We start from the raw sequence: 17,148 nt of genomic DNA, 5'->3' as shown, positions 1-17,148 counted from the left end.
TTACAAGTCACTAGTTACTATTGAGACCGACAAAATCCTCAGAGATGACCCAGAGCTTGCGAGCCTCGTCTTGATTGTTAGATTCTACGGAGGAATCCGTGCGCTCGAACTTGTGGCCGGTCGGAGGCGTTCCCGGGGCGAGTCCGTTGTTGAAGTAGACGCCACCGACGCCCTCGAGCGAAGGCTCTTCGAGCATGTACACCAAGCAGTCGCCTCCTCGATCCACGGTCTCCGCGACGTGGAACACCTCATTCGTGGCGAAATCGAACACCTTGACGAATAAAGGATTTTGGTGGCGGAACAAACCGGTTCTCGTGATGAGTCCCGGACCGAAGGCGTTGACGGTGATTTTGGATCCTCGTTCGCGCAGTCGACGCTCCAACTCGTACGTGAACAACATGTTCATCAGTTTGGAGTCCTTGTACGCCTTGTCGGCGTCAAAATTACCGCCATCTGCCATCTCGAATCGTTTACCATCGCGTTCGAATCCCTCCAACGAACCGAGCGTCGCGCCGTTGCCGACGGAACCGCCCGGCGACGCGGGATCGTGCACTTCGCTCGCCGTGACCACGATGCGCGGATGCGCCAATTCGCTCCGCTCCAGATCCTCCAGTAATAAATTCGTGAGCAAAAAGTGGCCGAGATGATTCACGCCCACCGTCTCCTCGAGGCCCTGCGCGGTTCTATGCACCACGGGGTCGCCGCTGAACTCCACGCCGGCGTTCAGCGCCAGCGCGTCGATCGAACCGTTCCTCCGTAATTCTCGAGCGCACGCGCGTACTGAGTCCAAATCCGCTAAATCACACTCGTAGCACTCGACGTCGCTCTCCGCGACCCCTCTCGACACCATCTCCGCCCGCGCTTGCTCCGACTTCTCCTTCGTGCGACACGCGAGCGCCACCGTCCACTCCCCGCTCAGCGCCAACGTCGTCGCCGCGCTCAGCCCGATCCCAGAGTTCGCCCCCGTGATCACCACCCGCTTCTTCCCTCCCTCGCTCGCCTCGACGCGCTCGGCGTCCGCGATGCGATTGAGCGCTGCATACAGCAGCGGCCACGCAATCAACACGTCCCGCCGCGTCGACGCGCGCGCGCGCGCGCGCGAACGCGGCGTCGAACCCTTCGTCGCGCGACGCGGGATCACGCCGCGCGCGCGCGATGCGATCGCGCCGGACATGACTTCACGGAGACGAGAGAGGTGCCAACTGACGTCACTCGATTACAATCGACACTCGTCGACGCTCGTCGATGCGCGTCGCCCGACACCGCGTCTCCGCCGCGTTCGGCGTCGCGAGAACGAAGCCGATGGGACAATCGAGCTCGAGGTCGTGTCCGGCGCCGAGGGCGTTCTTGGACGGGGCGAAGATCCCGGGGGTGAGCGACGGGTGCAAGGGCGCGCCCATTCCGGAAGGCGCGCGAGGCTTGCCGATCGTCGCCGACGAGAGCGTGATGAGCCAAAAGCAACACGGCACGTCGGAGTTTCCGGTGATGAAGAACCTGCGATACGGTGTCGATTGGGATCTCACCGATCGCATCTGTAACTTCAATCGACATTACGCCGAACACGCCGGGTACGCGTGGCAAACGTCGTGGATCTCCGACGTCCAGGGTAAGGGTGAGGTGACGTACTACGACTCCGTCACCGGTGCCCCGTTGTTCATCGCCCCGAGAGGTCGAACGTGGGAGGAGTTCGAGAAGGAGAGCCGGGCGCACGGCTGGCCGAGTTTTCGAGACGCCGAGATGGTTTCCGAAAACGTTCGATGCCTGCGAGACGGCGAATGCGTGAGCACCACGGGCACGCACCTCGGGCACAACTTACCCGACCGAAACGGTAACCGCTATTGCATCAACATCGTCTCCGTCGCCGGTAATCCCGAACCGGAGCGATAAATGTCATACGAAGATGCGCGCGCCACGCGAGACGCCACCCGCCGTCGCGCCTCCACCTCACCCCGCGAAATCGAGCATGAGCTGCGGTAACACGCGTTCGATGTGTTCACCCTCGATCGATCGCGAGCCCTCGATATCGGCTAAAGCGCACGCCCGAGCCGTCGCCTCGACGATGAAGGCCTCGACGAGCGTGGCCAAGTCTTCGAGCGCCTCGGGCTTGATTCCGGCGTCGAACTCGCGCTCGACGCCCGTTCGCGCGCGCGCGGATTCGTCTTCGACGCGCCAAACCTCGCGCGCGATCGCGAGCACGAGCTCGACGGGGAGCGACATCGAAGGCGACGTGTGCGGTCGAACGTGCGCGGGTGCACGGATTTTTTGAAACTGGATTTTTAAGTCCCGAGAGGTAAACAAAGTGTAATTTTGATCATACAAGTCATCGAGGGTGGGCAAAACTACGTCATCGAATACACGGGGAGCGAACGCGAGGGTGCATTAAATCCAGTCGCCCTCGGCGAGCTTGAGTGGGAGGTAGACCTTGGTGAGGTACTGAAAGCCGTACGCGCTGAGCGCCTGGATTTCCGCCTTGGTCTTCGTCTCGAGCATTATGTTGATCTCCTTCACCCACTCGGGGTTTTGTTTCACGAAATCTTCGTTCAACATGTGTTGACCGGTCTCAATATCCTTCGCCGACATGTCCAGGCGACACTGTTCGGGGATTTTAAACTTGTCCAAATCGCTCGGGCGCACGCCGAGCCACTTAATATCCGGCGTCGTGAGATTCGCGCTGTCGAAAGCCATGTTCTTAGAGCCCTGCATGTATACGGAGATAATTTTCAGCCCGTACGGATCGGCGTCGACCAGGGCCAACACCGGAATCTTCAAATCTCTCTTGACCTTGCTCAAGAAGAGGCGAGTCGCGACATCCGGCTGCCCCTTGGCGGTTATGATGATGCATGGGTACTTGTTGTAGAATCGATCCTCCGCGAGACGCATGAACGCGGCGTCCTTCTCTACGAGCAGAACGAACTTGGCGTCGGTGCGCATGTCGGTGATCTTATCGATGTTGCTCGGAATGGCCTTTCCTCCCACGCCCATCTTCGTGCAGTCGATTTCGTCGCCGTCCTCCTTGTATTGTAACCTCCCAACGACCACGCCCTTCTCCGACGCGACGACGTGCAGGGAGTTTCTCGTGCATCCGAGCATGCACGAGATGTCGTCCAACACCGCGTCCGAGTCCTTCTGATCCCTAAACAATTTCACGTCGGTGTAAAACAGGTCCCGCTTCGTCACGTGTATCCCTCGACTCAGCACTCCGTGCACGAGCTGCATCACCCGCGTCAAGATCGTCACCTTTCGCACGCTACTCACCGTCCCGAACGCCGCTCGCGTCGTCTTATTCTTCAACACGATTCGATCCAGCGCCTCCACGTACACCTGGTCCGTCGCCCCTCTGCTCGGGAGCGTGTACTCGAACCCGTCGCCCCGCATCACGCTTCGCGCCACCGCGAGCATCACCTGCTCGATCGCCGCCGCGATCTCTCCGCCCTCGCGATCGACCACCTCCCTGTACGCCTCCGCGATCGAGAGATCGTTCAACGTTTTTCGTTTCACCCCTCGCGCCTTGACCTCTCGCTCCAAATCGTTCACCGCTCGGAGCACCTCCGAGGTCGATCCGGGGCGTCCGTCCTCGCCGTCGCGCAGGCGCGCGAGGGCAAAGTTCACGCCCGCGTCCGCGCTCACCTTTCGGCGTTCGGCGGACATCGCGCGCGCGTCACGCGTCGGGCGCGTCGTCTGTCGCGCGGGCGTTCAAACGGTCCCGTATACGCGCACGGAAACACCCATCAGTGTATCATTTGATAGGCCGGTTTGTATGTTTCTATGTGACTCGTATCCGCGCACGGAAACACCCATCAGTGTATCATTTGATAGGCCGGTTTGACTGTTTCTATGTGACTCGAAAACGACCCAAGCGCGATGACGTCGCCGTCGTCGCGCTCGCACGACGACGCGCGCGCGCGTCCGGGGGCGACGATGGCGAGCGCGGCGCGCGCGACGCGACGCGGGATCGTCGCTCTCGGACGCGCCGCGGTCGACGCGCGAAGTGGACGACGACGGAGCGCGGTGGCGGCGACGCGGTCGAACGCGCGGGCGACGCGAGGAAAAGCCGCGCGCGCGTTCGGGCCGACGTACGTGACGACGCCGATATACTACGTGAACGACCAACCGCACATCGGACACGTGTACACGTCCACGGTGGCGGACGCGTACGCGCGGTACGCGCGGGCGCGAGGGGCGGATGTGTTCTTTCTCACGGGGACGGATGAACACGGGTTGAAGGTGGAGCAGAGCGCGGATAAACGAGGGATCGAGCCGCAGGCGTTGGCGGATGAGAATAGTCAAAAGTTTCGAGACGTGATGACGTCGTACGATATCTCGTTCGATGACTTTATTCGGACGACGGACGCGCGGCACGAGCGTCAGGTGCGGGCGCTCGTCGAGGCACTCCAGGAGCGAGACGCGGTGTACCTCGGCCAGTTCGAGGGATGGTACGACGAGGGACAGGAGGAGTATTACACCGAATCGAAGGCGAAGGAGTTGGACTACAAGAGTCCGATCAGTGGGAAGGATATGGTTCGCTCGAGCGAGGAAAACTATTACTTCCGCTTGAGCAAGTTCCAAAAGGAGTTGGAGGCGCTGCACGCGGATAATCCGGAGTTCTTGACGCCGAGCGCGAGGCGAAACGAGATGATTCAGCGCTTGAACGAGGGCCTGAACGACGTCCCGATCTCGCGAACGAACTTTAAGTGGGGGATAAAGATGCCGGAGGACGAGAAGCACGTCATCTACGTGTGGATCGACGCGCTGATGAATTACATCACCGCCATCGGCGTCGGGGACGGGAAGGACGACGCTGTGTACTCCGAGAGATCCAAGTACTGGCCCGCGAGCGTGCACATCATGGCGAAGGAAATCTCTTGGTTTCACTCCGTCATCTGGCCTGCGCTCCTCATGGCGCTCGATTTGCCGCTGCCCCAGCGCGTGCACGCGCACGCGTTCTGGATTCGTGAGGGAAGAAAGATGTCCAAGTCGCTCGGTAACTTTGTCGACTTGGCGTGCATGGATCGGTTCAAGGAGCATTATGGATTGGACGCGATTCGATACTACCTCGCCGTCGAGGGACCGATCGGAGCGAACGACGCCAACTTTAGCGCGGACCGCGTGCAGGAAATTTATTCGAGTGACCTAGTGAACACTCTCGGTAATAGCGTCAGTCGCACGACAGCCATGGTGAACAAATACTTCGACGGCGAAGTTCAGAGCGAAGAGTTGAACGGTGCGAGAGTCACGTTTGAAAACTGGGACATGCCGGCGCGCACGAGTGCGTGCGTGGAGGACGCACTGAAGGCGTACGACAAGTTGGACCTCCCGCGCGCTGCTGCGGCGGCGAAGCAGATTATCATGGACGTTGACGTTTTCATCACCGAGACGGAACCGTTTCGCATGGCGAAGGACGCGAGCAAGCGTGCTGAGTTGTCGGCGTGCCTGTACCAGTGCTTAGAGTCACTTCGCATCGCGTGCGTGCTCTTGGAGCCGTTGATGCCGAACAAGATGGCGGAGTTCGACGCGGGTGTCGGTTTGGGAGAGGGCACGATGGATGAGCGCACGACGTGGGGAGGGCTGAAGCCAGGTACCAAGGTACAAAAACTCGCTCTTTTCCCGCGCGTCGAAGGCTTGAACGAACAGGGAGAGCCCATGAAGGCGTAGACAGCTGCTTGCAATAAAATGTATTAGCTCTTCATTTACATGTGCTAGAACGAGACTCACGTTACCGGAATCCCATTTTCTGTTTGTAACTCAGCTCTTCCTGGAGCGTCAACCTGTCGTGGGTCCAGTTGCTACTACTGCGACGGCGATCGCGGCTACTCTTCTTGGCGAAAATCTTCCCCAGGCTGCACGTGAGACTCGGATTCGGAAAGATATCATCCGGATCGACGTAGGATTGCGCCTTGAGCTGAGGCACGAGAGCATCGCCGCGAGCCCAGCGAGGGATCTGTTTGTTCGATCGATCGTCGTCTTCGCTATCGCTGCTGCAATACGGAGAGATCGGATAGGACTCAGCCGGCGGTGTGCGATGCGTCGACGCCGCCCCAGTTGCGAAATTCGTCCTAAAGATGGAACGAGTCGGAGTCCGCATGCCGGCCGAAGGCTGGGGCTGATTCGAGTGACCTTGTATCGCTGCTTGCGCGTTCTCAAGCAAACGCCTGCGTTTTTCAGCCTCGGAGGACGACGTCGTGAATCCAGCTTGACCACTCGTGCGCTTCTTCAATGAAATCGGCACCGCGAGCTTCGCTGAAATATCGTACATCGCCTTCTTTTGCTCTTCGAGCATCTTCGCCCATTTGTTTTTTTCAGCCGCCGCTTTTCTCTGCGCCTCCTCTTCCTGAAGTCGGAACTGCGCCAGTCGCTCTTGGCGGAGTCGCCTCTCCTCTCGCTCTCGCGCCTCTTCATCAGCGTGTCTCGCCTTTCTCACTTCCATCTCCTTCTCACGACGTTTGCGCTCCTCCTCCTTTTGCCGTAACGCACTCTCCAATTGGCGTTTATTTTCTTCGTCGGCTCGGGACCGGGCCTCCATCGCTCTCTTGAGTCTATTCATCACGTCATTGGCCTCAGCCGCGTTCGCCACCGGCGCTATCGCGGCAGGAAGCTTGATGCCTTGCGCGCTTCGCCCGCTCTGAAGCGTAGAGGGCGTGGTCAACGACTGAAATGCCTTGATCTGGGACGGCGTCGGCACCATTTTCTGGAGCGACGAAAGCGGCGCGAGATTGACGGTGCTGGAGACTGTCTCGGGCTGAATCATAAATGATTCGGTGAGACTGCGCTGATCCACCGGAGCCTTCGGAACGACAGAGCGCGGCCCCAAAGCCGGCGCAGCCGCGGTTGATGGCGCGTCATCGTTCTCTTTCGACTCGACCGACGCAGACGTGGGCGCTGTCGGCAGGACGGAGTCGGCGCTTTCCTTCGCTTCCTTTGCCTTGCGCGCGGCGAGCGCTCGCGGAGAGATTTTCAACTCGGTCGACACAACAGCACCACCCGCTTGAGGATTCTTCGCCGCGAGCGCTGGAATATCGGCATTGAGGAACGCCAACCCGTTTGCCCGTTTTCGCTCACGTCTCTTCTGCTCGCTCGGCACACCCGCGGACGGTTGACTCTGTCCGCCCTTGATCTTTTCCGATTCCGTCGCGTCGATTGGCTCAGCCTCCTTCGCCGCCACGCTCTTCTCTCTCGTGCTCTCCAGAGCGGATTTCGCCGTGGAATCGGGCGCAGGACCTTTCTTCGCACTTATCACCGACCTTTCGTTCGCCGCGGGCTCGATCCAGGCGATCTTCTTCACGTTCTTTGGCGTCTGCGCGTCCGCATACGACGCGGGGACCCGCGCCGTTCGAGCACTCACCGTCGCCTCATCCTCTCCCGCATCGGCACCGCGCGGCGTCGATCCACCTCTCTCGTTCGATTCGACGTTATTTTTCGACTCCCCCTCTCTCTGGACGTCCGCGCTCGTCGAAACGACCGCTCGCCCTTTGCGCGCCGAGCTCGCGTTCGGTTGGAGGGGAACTTTCGCGGTATCCGCCTTTGAGGCGCTTCGCTCTTCACCTGGCACCTTTTCAACGTTCTCGGACGCGCGCGCGCGAAGACCTCGAACAGGTGTCACCACCGCGGACGATTTCCTACCCTCTCGCCCGCGTCCGCTCTTTCTCGCGCTCTTCGTCCGTTCGCTGCGTGCGGCGCGCGCGGCGCAACCGTCAGTCGTCTCGACCGTCGTCGTCTCCATCGCGCGCGAGCTGTTCCATCCGTCTCCCACGCGATCGATCGACCCCGAATACACATCTCACGCGTCTCACGCGCGCGCGCGCGCGCTCGATCGCGCCTCGTCGTCGCGCGCCGTCGCCCTTCGCCCGTCGTCGCGCCTCGCCTCGCGCGTCGTCGCGCGTCGTCTCGCGCTCCGCACCTCTCACCCCCCCACCCCCATGCTCCCATCGCGTTCTCATCGCGGACGTCTCCACCCCCCTTTCGCACGCGTCCTCCATCGCTCGCCCGTCCTTCATCGCCGCCGCCCGTCGTCCACGTCCGCGCGCGCGACCGTTCGAGCGCATCCGTCATCGCATCCCCCAACGTCCCCCTGCTCCCCATCGCGCGCGCGCGCAGACGCGCGATCGCCCCCAGCGCCCGCGCGCGCGGCATCACCTGTCCCTCGCGCGCGCGCGCGGGCGCCATGACGCCCCGCGCGCGCCCACGCGCTCGACTCTCGCGCGTCGTCCGTCGGTCGTCGCCCGTTCGGTTCCCCTCACGCGCGAGGCGGGGGCGAGTGCGTATTCGAGGACGGCATTGACCATCAGTGCGAAAACAGTGATCCGCACACGCGGGTGTGGTGGCGATCGCGACGGGCCATCGCGACCCAGGCGTCATCTGTGCGGCGGCGTACGGGCTCCAGTATGTGGGCTACATACGGGGACGTCGCCTTCCCGAGTCCTGCGTATGTGACGAGTCATGACGCAGTACATGTAGACTCCAGAGTTCGACACGACGAGCTTCGTTTGACGTGTGATGAAACCACGGATTTTTACGCACAGAACGCGCGACGACGCGATCACCACGGGACCTTAAGCTGACGCGATCGTCCCTCGAGGACGTCGGCGGGTTTTTCGTGCCCATCCCACCGGTCGCGGGCTTTTCGTGCCCATCCCACCGCACGTGGGATTTTTTTGCCCATCCCACCGCACGTGGGATTTTTTTGCCCATCCCACCGCACGTGGGATTTTTCCACCGGTCGCGACTCGCGCGCGTGGACGTCCAGACGTCCACGGAAACCCTCGAGGCGATGCGGTCGTGGGACACGCACGCGCGTGTGGGCGAACAGTGCGCGTGCGAAGCGACGCGCGCGACGGTCGACACGCGGACGCGGGCCCGCGGCGGCGGCGGCGTGGACACACGCGCGCGCGCGTGGGCGTCGACGGCGACGCGCGATGGCGATCGATGCGGGCGACACCGCGTTCATGATCGTCTCCATGGCGCTCGTGAATCTCATGACCCCGGGACTGGCTTTTTTCTACGGCGGGCTCGTGCGAAGCACGAATGTGTTGACCATCATGTTGCAAAATTACGTCTCGATGGGTCTCATCACCGTGGTTTGGGTCGCCTGGGGGTACTCCCTGTGCTTTGGACACTCGAAGAACGGTGTGATTGGGAGCGCGCGATCGCATTATTTCTTGGAGGACATGGATAACGCGAACGATTACGGCGGGAGCGTGCCCGAGCTGGTGTTCGCGGGGTTCCAAGGGATGTTCGCCGTCATCGCGCCGAGCTTGATGACGGGTGCGTTCGCCGATCGCGTGCGATTCGTCCCGTACGTCATCTTCATCTTGGTTTGGGTGCACTTGGTGTACTTCCCGTGGGCGCACTGGGTGTGGGGCAACGGGTGGGTCGCTCGACAAGGCGTGAAGGATTTCGCCGGCGGCATCGTCGTGCACACCACCGCCGGTTTCTCCGCGCTCGCCACCGTCTTCGCTCTGCCGCACAGAAAGAAGCTCGAGGGCGAAGAACTCGACACGAACCCGCACAATATTCCGTTCGTTGCGCTCGGTACCGGTCTTCTTTGGTTCGGCTGGTTCGGTTTCAACGGCGGCTCCGCGCTCGCCGCGAATGGCGACGCCGCGCTCGCCGCGATGAACTCTGAAATCTCCGCCTCCGCCGCCTTGTTCTGCTGGCTTTTGCTCGAATGGAAGATGACGGGTAAGCCCACGCTTGTTGGTGCGTGCGTCGGTGCCATCGCGGGTTTAGCCACCATCACCCCGGCCGCCGCCTACGTCAAGCCCTGGGCCGCCCTCGTCATCGGCTGCTTGTGCGTTCCGTGGTGCTACGCCTGCGTCGAGCTCACGCACAAGTACAGTCTCGACGACGCGCTCGACGTCTGGGCCGTCCACGGTATGGGTGGTCTTTTCGGTACGCTTTGCATCGGCATCTTCGCCAACAGCGACATGACTGGGGGCGCGTTTGAAGCCGGCGGTGCGCTCTTTGGCAAGCAACTCCTCGCCGTCGTCGGCTGCGCCGTGTACTCCTTCGTCATCGGCTACGTCACCATCAAGGCGATCGAAAAGGTCATGCCGGTTGTTCCGGGCGATGACGAACGCAAGGCTGGCCTCGACATCTCCATGCACGGCGGCAAGGCGTACAACGAAGACTCCAACTCAAAGAGGGGTTCCCAAAACGTCTAAACGTGTCGACGTCCCGTCACGCGCAGATATTTAATATTCCCACGCGTCTCGCCCGAGCGGGGCGCCGAGGCCATCTAATAACGATGATCGCATCGGATAATAACTATTACGTATTACGGCTACCGTAGCATTACTGCAATAATACAAAACGTCGTGTTGAACGATTCGTCTCGACCGCGACCGCGCGCGTTCGACGGTTCCCTAGGCGGAGCGCCCCATTCGCCCTCATTCGCGCGCGTATCGCTCGTCCGACACCGACGCGCACGCGACGCGCCAAACCGATCGGCCCGCGCACGACGCGTGTGCCGTGAACGCACCACCGAACCGCTTCGAGACGGCGTCACGCAAAGATGCGGATCCAAATCAAGGGCGGCGTGTGGAAAAACACCGAGGATGAGATCCTCAAGGCGGCGGTGATGAAGTACGGAAAGAACCAGTGGAGCCGCGTGAGCTCGCTGTTGAACCGGAAGAGCGCGAAGCAGTGCAAGGCGCGATGGTACGAGTGGCTCGATCCGAGTATCAAGAAGACGGAGTGGACGCGAGAGGAGGATGAGAAATTGTTACATCTGGCGAAACTCATGCCGACGCAGTGGCGCACGATCGCGCCGGTGGTCGGACGGACGCCGAGTCAGTGCTTGGAGCGGTATGAGAAGTTGCTCGACGCGGCGTGCGCGAAGGATGAGGATTACGACGCCGGGGATGATCCGCGACGACTGCGACCGGGGGAAATCGATCCTAACCCAGAGACGAAGCCGGCGAAACCGGACGCGGTGGATATGGACGAGGACGAGAAGGAGATGCTGGCCGAAGCGCGAGCGAGATTAGCGAACACGAAGGGTAAGAAGGCGAAGCGGAAGGCTCGGGAGAAGCAGCTCGAGGAGGCGAGGAGATTGGCGGAGTTGCAGAAGAAGCGAGAGCTCAAGGCGGCGGGCATCGCGCACGTGCGGAAGGCGAAGCGCGTGCGCGGGGTCGATTACAACGCCGAGATCGCGTTCGAGCGAAAACCGGACGCGGTGATGTACGACACAAGAGAAGAAGACGAAGCTTTCGCCAAGATGCAAGCTGCAAAAGTGTTTAAGCCAATCTCCCTCGCTGAGCTCGAGGGCAAAAAGTCAGCCAAGGAGATGGATGAGGCAAACAAAAAGCTCGCCGAGGCGAGACAAAAGATGCAAGAGCGTCGGGACATGCCAGGCGCGGTTCAGCAAAATCTTAAGGCGAACGATGCGTCTTTCACGCGACGATCAAAGTTGCTTCTACCGACGCCGCAAGTCTCCGACAGAGAGTTAGAGGACATCGCAAAGATGGGCAAGGGTGTGAGTGGATTACTCGATGACGGCGGTACGACGCCGGCCTCCGCTCTTTTAAGCTCATATGAGCAGACTCCGGCGACTTCGACGGCGCGCACTCCCATGCGCACTCCCATGGTTGAGGGAGACGCCATCTTGCGAGAGGCGCAGCAGCAAGCGGCCCGCCGCAACCAAAAGTCCACACTCTTTGGCGGTGGTGAAGAGGCGGCGGCGCTAATGCCCACCGATTTCGCGGGAGCGACGCCCAGTCGCACTAGGGCGACGCCGACGCCGTCTCGAAGCGAAGTGAGTTCGCAAATGGGCACGACGCCATTGCTGCACGGACAAACGCCTATTCGTGACGGGTTGCACATCAACGATCAGTACGCCGCGCACTTCACCGATTTGTCAGAGCGCGAACGTCGCGCCCACGCCGCGTCCACGAGTGCGTCTCTGAAGGGTGCGTTCATGTCCCTTCCGAAGCCACAGAATGAGTATCAAGTCGATTTACCTGAGGCGGAGGAGATGGAGGACGAACTTATGGAGGACGCCATTGTTGAAGACGAAGCAGATGCGCGCGCGCGTCAGGCCGCGGCGCTGGCAGAATACGAAGCTATGCAAATGCGCAAGCGGTCGCGTGCTGTTCAACTCGATCTTCCTCGGCCGACCGAAATGGTAGTCGTCGAGCCGCTCGCCGGGGACGCCATGTCCAAACTGGTGAACGACGAAGCGACGGACTTGCTCGCTCACGATGTCGCCAAATACAGTAAGAATACGAGACCAGCGGTGAGTATTGAAGAGTTTGATGAGTCATTAATGACGAACGCCCGTGAACTCATTGAGGCCGAAGCGCAGGAAATGCTTCGCGAACAGAATAGTTCTCGCGAAGACTTCGCGGACGCCTTCATCGCGGCGCTCGTTGAAGAACGCAAGAAAAACATCTTCGTCCCTAGCCTCAATTCGAATATTTCCGTCGATGAAGCCACAGAAGAACAGCGCCTTGAAGCCGCCAAGGCGTGCTTCGAAAGCCTGCGAAGGGATATGGAGAAGGACGCCAAACGCGCCTCCAAGTTGGAGCAAAAGTGTAATCTGCTCACTGCGGGTCTTCAGAAGCGCGACGGCGAGCTGCGCCAAAAGCTCAAAAAGACTGTGGATGAAATCCAGTCACTCGCGATAGAAGCCGAGTCTTTCGCAATGTTACACGAGCAAGAGCAACGCGCCGCTCCGGAACGAATTGAATACTGGCTCGAGTTGGTGCAAGCGGCTCGCGCGAGAGAGAAACTTCTCCAAGAGAAGTACTCGCAGTTGACGAGAGAGCTGAACGCGCGTTAGTTAATCTAGCTTATAATAGTCGATTTGTTCGTTTCGTGTATTCATCATATTACTTGACTCGATAAAACTGTTCGAAATGGCTTCCGTACTTGTCCCGCACGACGGCCTCCGACATGATGTCCCACACCGCCACAGTGCCCTTGGAACCGGCGGCGGCGACGAGGTAGGGAATGTTCGGTGAGAACCCGCACGCAAAGATCGCTCCAACTTGGGGAGTGTGCTGACACAACAAGGAGGGCTTGCCGTCGTTCAGATCCCACAACTTTATCACCTTGTCCGTCGAGCACGTCGTCATCAAACCAGGCGCACTAGTCACCATGCTCAGCGCCGTCGTCGCCTTGTCGTGCGCTTGGAGCTTGAACAGAGCGTCAGACTTCGAACCCATGCGACTGTCGAAGCACATCACCATACCATCTTCGTTCGACACCAAGAACTGCGTCGGCGCGCTCGCGTGCCAAATCGCGCTCTCGACGTCAGCGCCTACCTTCCAAGTGAGAGAGGCATTATCGGGCGCACGAACGTCCACGACTTGCGCGGTCTTATCGTAAGAGCCGGTGAGTAAAACTGTGGGCTCCGTCGGGTTCCACTCACACGCCTGAACCTTGTCTTTGTGATGGTTCAAAGTGTGCTTGGCTGTTTCCGTGGCGACGTCCCAAATCTTCACCGTTTTGTCCGCGCTCGCCGACGCAAGAACGTTTCGGAACTCGCGATTCCACGACAGACCCATCACCGCGTCCTCGTGTGATCCCCCCTTGAGCGCCTTGGACGCCTTCTTGTCCTTCTTGCCGCTCTTCTTACCCGCAGACTTGATAGCCTCCTCCGAGTACCCGCCGAGAGTCGTCACCGGCTCTACGGCGTCGACGCAGTCCAAATCCCAAATCTCAATCCCCGGATACATCGTCCCAATCGCCGCGCAGTTCACCTCCTCCGTCCCACTCTTCGGTGAGCAGTTCATCCACGCCACGCTCAGCGGAAACGCCGGCAGGAGTACGTCGTGATGAACGTACAGGTTCGTCTCCTCGCTCCCCGTCACGCCCGCCTCCTCGTACACCCAAACCTCCAAGTGCGACACGTCCTCATCCGTCCTCGCCGCTAAGATCAACAGATCCGTCTCCGCCGTGATCAAATCATCCGGCATCTCCTCCTCCTCGTCATCGTCCGAATCCTTAATGGTCATGTACGGATCCTCTTCGTTTCCTTCGTAGTGCGTCAACTTTCCGCCGCCAAACAATCTCCCCGTCGCCGCCTCCTCCTCCTCGTCCGTGTCGTCGTACGCCTCCATGTTTAACTCGGCCAAGTCATCGCTCACCCCTCTCGCCGCTTTCGCCACCGCCAGCGCCTTGGCCACCGCGCCCGACGTTTTTTTCTTCGCGTCCTCTTCGTCAGCCGCCATCGCGTCGATGTCTTCGTCGTCCAAATCCTCGTCGTCCGCCGCCATCTCCTCCCAATCCGACTCGGCGTCGTCGTCGTCGTCAAAGTCATCGTCGTCGTCGTCGGTGCTCTCGTCGTCGTCGTCGTCGTCGTCGTCATCGCGAGCGGATTTCGTTGATTTCGTTCGTCGAGCGGCGCGCGCCGCCAACCGCTCGAGCTCCTCCTCGGGGACGTCCGCGCGTCTCGGACGCTCGGACGCCGCGCCGGGGGGGACCCAGGCGATGCTGGAGATCATGTCCGAGCGCGCGCGCGCGCGGTGGCGGCGTCGGGGTGTGGGGAGACGAAACGTCGCGCCGCCGGTGAAGATGAAGTGGTTTTTTCAAGCCTCACGGCGACAGAGCGCGACATGCGACGGGTGATCCTGCGCGCGTGCGCGCTGCAGACGGACCCAGGGAACGGTGACGTCGAGGGAAACCTCGCCCGGGCGTGGGAGACGGTGACGCGGACGATGGACGCGACGAGTGGGATCGGTGTGCTCGTGTGTCCAGAGCTGGGATTTTCAACGTATTGTTTGACGTCGGTAGAGCGCGCGCGGGCGTGCGCGAGGTGGGAAACAGCGATCGTGGCGTGGGCGGGACGGGTGGCGAGATATTTGAACGCGCACGTCGCGGTGGGACACGCGAGGGAGGACCCGGAGACGCAGAAGGTGTATAACTCGCAGACGGTGGTGGACGCGAACGGCGTCGCGCGACACGTCTACGACAAGTCGCATCTGTACTGCGTGGACGAGGAGTGGGGTTGCGGCGAGGGCAAGGGATTTGAGACGTATGAGCTCGATCTACGCTGTTTCGCCGAAGACGACCGAGGGGTCATCGGAGAGGTGACGCGACGAGTGACGTGCGCGTCGGCGATTTGCATGGACATAAACCCGTACAAATTCGAAGCTCCGTGGGACGCGTACGAGCTGGCGAACGCGTGCGCGGGGTGCGAACTCATTTTATTCAGCAGCGCGTGGACGAACGCGCATCCGGACGATGATATCGAGGTGAAACGTGCGCCTATAGATTTTGCGGAAACCGTCACGTATTGGCTCGCCAGGCTGCGACCGCTAATCGGAAAGCGGGAGCCGAACGGAACGCACTTCATTTGCGCGAATCGCATAGGCGTCGAGAACGATATCCAATTCACTGGATGTTCGTGTTTAGTCGATTTAAGATCGCCTCCGATCCTTCGCGGCGCGATGGAGAAGCGAGAGGAGGGTATCGCGTCGGCGCTGATTCCGCTCGGCGGAGAGGACGACGACGACGACGATGACCTCGCGCGTCGCGTCTCCTCCTTTATCTCCACCGCGGTGACGTAGGTCGATTTCTTATCGTCGTCAAAAAGTTGTGTCGTTGTAACTCTACTACATAGCGCTAGAACGTCCGCGGCGCGCGCGAACCCAAAGTCTATTTCGCGTTGATGAGCCGCTTGAGCTCAAACAACAACTGCTTATCCTCCCCCGCCTCCTCGATCGCTCGCTCCGTGAGCACCAACTTAATCCTCGCCATGCTCCTTCGCACCAAACGCATTCGCTGCGGCGCTCGCATGGGTTCTCGATTCACCTTTGCCAAATGTTTCTCCGTCAGCAGCATGTTTCGCTCGCGCACCAGCGCGTGCCACAGCGCGTGCAGGTCCTCGTGCGATTTCTTCCGCAACTCGCTCGCCAACCACCCCCGTCCCACGTTCGTCTTCGCGTCTCGGTTCGCGTCGACGAACGCGTCCAAGCCGTGCGAGACGCGCGTCGAGGGCGTCGTCCAGAGCGCGCGCGCGCACGGCGTCGGCGTCGCGCGCGATGCGATGGTCAACGCGCTCGTGCTCGCGGTGACGCGCGCGAGGGCGCATCTAGACGCTCGAAGGACGAAGGACATCGCGATCGACGCGCTCGACGTGGGCGGCGGCGCGCGGGGGCGCGCGCGCGCGCGGGAGTGCGGTTCGGTGACGCTCGAGCATGAGGGTTGAGACGTCGGGACGCGTTCGCGCGAACGCCCCGGGCGTCGACGGGACGGAGGCGCAGAAGCGCTCGGTGATGATACACGGCGTGCGGTGATGATACAGTGCGAATGATACTGGGCGTGATTCACTCGTACTCGTCCTCGGAGTCGTCCTGATCGCCGAGGATTTCGTACTCGGCGAGCGCGTCGGCGTCCGCGCGGGGCGAATCGGGCGCCGCGGCGGGACTCGGCGAGGCGTCATCGTCGACGTGTGCGTCGTCGGGGGCGCCCATCGAGGCCTCGTCCGCGGTGATTGGGTCGTCTCCGTCCAACAGCGCTTGGTATCCGCGAACGATGGCGCGCTGAATCTTGCGATGGAGTCCGTGCGGGAGCCAGCCTCGGCGCTCGTCGCACGCGCTCGAGTGGTCGGCGGACGCCGCGGCGAGCTCAACGGCGGCTCGCACGCTCGGAAGTGCGACGTCTGCGAGCGTGAGCACGGGATGACGAACGTCTGGTATGGACCTAAATCCGTGCACGGCGTCGTGGTAGCCGCGATCCGAGCGCGAGCACGAGGCGAAGCGCGCCTTGCGCCGAGCGCCCTCCGGATCGTCGTCCTGGAACCAGTTCGAGGGCAGGCGCACCGTGATCGTTTGCGAGCGGACGTACGCGCGATCAAAACGTGGATCGACGCCAACTTTGATCCACAGCCTCTTGAACGGCCCGTTGGCGAAGGAATAGCTGCACATCGCGTGCAGCTTTCGAGCCAGGATTTCATCCGCGACATCCTTGGGCAAACGCGCCAACGCGGCGAGCGGCGCCCACATCTCCCGCTCCGCCATCAACGCGCGCATCGCCCTCGACGCCTCTGGTGACGCCTCTTCCATATCCAAACCCCGCGTGGGCACCGCAATCTCGTGAAAATCAACCTCGCGCGTCGTCGTCGCCCCCGTGTCTCTCTGCGTAAAGTAATCCGCCACCGGAATGTCATCCCTCGTGAACAACGACGGGCGCAACGACACCCCCCCCATC

At 61.1% G+C, this 17,148-nt stretch overlaps 12 protein-coding genes across 12 annotated transcripts; 5 read left to right on the top strand and 7 right to left on the bottom strand.

The window, feature by feature from the left end:
* Positions 1–10: 10 nt before the first annotated feature.
* On the bottom strand, positions 11–1,174 carry OT_ostta05g00530 (Short-chain dehydrogenase/reductase SDR; the record flags this gene model as incomplete). The annotated part of the gene is made up of 1 exon (XM_003079103.2): positions 11–1,174. The coding sequence occupies one exon, from the start codon at positions 1,172–1,174 to the stop codon at positions 11–13; it is 1,164 nt and encodes a 387-aa protein (XP_003079151.2).
* A 71-nt stretch (positions 1,175–1,245) lies between these two features.
* OT_ostta05g00520 (Mss4-like) lies at positions 1,246–1,887 on the top strand (the record flags this gene model as incomplete). Its single annotated transcript, XM_022984156.1, has 1 exon — positions 1,246–1,887. One exon carries the CDS (start codon positions 1,246–1,248, stop codon positions 1,885–1,887), a length of 642 nt encoding a protein of 213 aa, XP_022838912.1.
* A 57-nt stretch (positions 1,888–1,944) lies between these two features.
* Positions 1,945–2,217, bottom strand: OT_ostta05g00510 (Centromere protein X; the record flags this gene model as incomplete). The annotated part of the gene is made up of 1 exon (XM_003079101.1): positions 1,945–2,217. One exon carries the CDS (start codon positions 2,215–2,217, stop codon positions 1,945–1,947), a length of 273 nt encoding a protein of 90 aa, XP_003079149.1.
* Positions 2,218–2,379: 162 nt separating this feature from the next.
* On the bottom strand, positions 2,380–3,648 carry OT_ostta05g00500 (Spo11/DNA topoisomerase VI, subunit A; the record flags this gene model as incomplete). The annotated part of the gene is made up of 1 exon (XM_003079100.1): positions 2,380–3,648. The coding sequence occupies one exon, from the start codon at positions 3,646–3,648 to the stop codon at positions 2,380–2,382; it is 1,269 nt and encodes a 422-aa protein (XP_003079148.1).
* Positions 3,649–3,918: 270 nt separating this feature from the next.
* Positions 3,919–5,652, top strand: OT_ostta05g00490 (Aminoacyl-tRNA synthetase, class 1a,anticodon-binding; the record flags this gene model as incomplete). The annotated part of the gene is made up of 1 exon (XM_003079099.1): positions 3,919–5,652. The coding sequence occupies one exon, from the start codon at positions 3,919–3,921 to the stop codon at positions 5,650–5,652; it is 1,734 nt and encodes a 577-aa protein (XP_003079147.1).
* Positions 5,653–5,713: 61 nt separating this feature from the next.
* On the bottom strand, positions 5,714–8,160 carry OT_ostta05g00480 (Inner centromere protein, ARK-binding domain; the record flags this gene model as incomplete). Its single annotated transcript, XM_022984155.1, has 2 exons — positions 5,714–7,661; positions 7,895–8,160. The coding sequence occupies 2 exons, from the start codon at positions 8,158–8,160 to the stop codon at positions 5,714–5,716; spliced, it is 2,214 nt and encodes a 737-aa protein (XP_022838911.1).
* A 749-nt stretch (positions 8,161–8,909) lies between these two features.
* OT_ostta05g00470 (Ammonium transporter AmtB-like domain) lies at positions 8,910–10,157 on the top strand (the record flags this gene model as incomplete). The annotated part of the gene is made up of 1 exon (XM_022984154.1): positions 8,910–10,157. One exon carries the CDS (start codon positions 8,910–8,912, stop codon positions 10,155–10,157), a length of 1,248 nt encoding a protein of 415 aa, XP_022838910.1.
* Positions 10,158–10,507: 350 nt separating this feature from the next.
* On the top strand, positions 10,508–12,775 carry OT_ostta05g00460 (Domain of unknown function DUF3351; the record flags this gene model as incomplete). Its single annotated transcript, XM_003079096.2, has 1 exon — positions 10,508–12,775. One exon carries the CDS (start codon positions 10,508–10,510, stop codon positions 12,773–12,775), a length of 2,268 nt encoding a protein of 755 aa, XP_003079144.2.
* A 49-nt stretch (positions 12,776–12,824) lies between these two features.
* OT_ostta05g00450 (G-protein beta WD-40 repeat) lies at positions 12,825–14,213 on the bottom strand (the record flags this gene model as incomplete). Its single annotated transcript, XM_022984153.1, has 1 exon — positions 12,825–14,213. The coding sequence occupies one exon, from the start codon at positions 14,211–14,213 to the stop codon at positions 12,825–12,827; it is 1,389 nt and encodes a 462-aa protein (XP_022838909.1).
* Positions 14,214–14,654: 441 nt separating this feature from the next.
* Positions 14,655–15,506, top strand: OT_ostta05g00440 (Carbon-nitrogen hydrolase; the record flags this gene model as incomplete). The annotated part of the gene is made up of 1 exon (XM_003079093.2): positions 14,655–15,506. One exon carries the CDS (start codon positions 14,655–14,657, stop codon positions 15,504–15,506), a length of 852 nt encoding a protein of 283 aa, XP_003079141.2.
* An 88-nt stretch (positions 15,507–15,594) lies between these two features.
* Positions 15,595–16,056, bottom strand: OT_ostta05g00430 (Ribosomal protein L29; the record flags this gene model as incomplete). The annotated part of the gene is made up of 1 exon (XM_003079092.1): positions 15,595–16,056. One exon carries the CDS (start codon positions 16,054–16,056, stop codon positions 15,595–15,597), a length of 462 nt encoding a protein of 153 aa, XP_003079140.1.
* Positions 16,057–16,265: 209 nt separating this feature from the next.
* Positions 16,266–17,147, bottom strand: OT_ostta05g00420 (Transcription factor IIIC, subunit 5; the record flags this gene model as incomplete). The annotated part of the gene is made up of 1 exon (XM_022984151.1): positions 16,266–17,147. One exon carries the CDS (start codon positions 17,145–17,147, stop codon positions 16,266–16,268), a length of 882 nt encoding a protein of 293 aa, XP_022838908.1.
* Position 17,148: the final 1 nt, after the last annotated feature.

Source organism: Ostreococcus tauri, assembly GCF_000214015.3.
Source record: "Ostreococcus tauri WGS project CAID00000000 data, contig chromosome 05, whole genome shotgun sequence".
Classification (NCBI taxonomy): Eukaryota; Viridiplantae; Chlorophyta; class Mamiellophyceae; order Mamiellales; family Bathycoccaceae; genus Ostreococcus; species Ostreococcus tauri.
The sequence above is the reverse complement of the archived record's forward strand: the minus strand, read 5'-3'. Positions and strand labels throughout refer to the sequence as shown.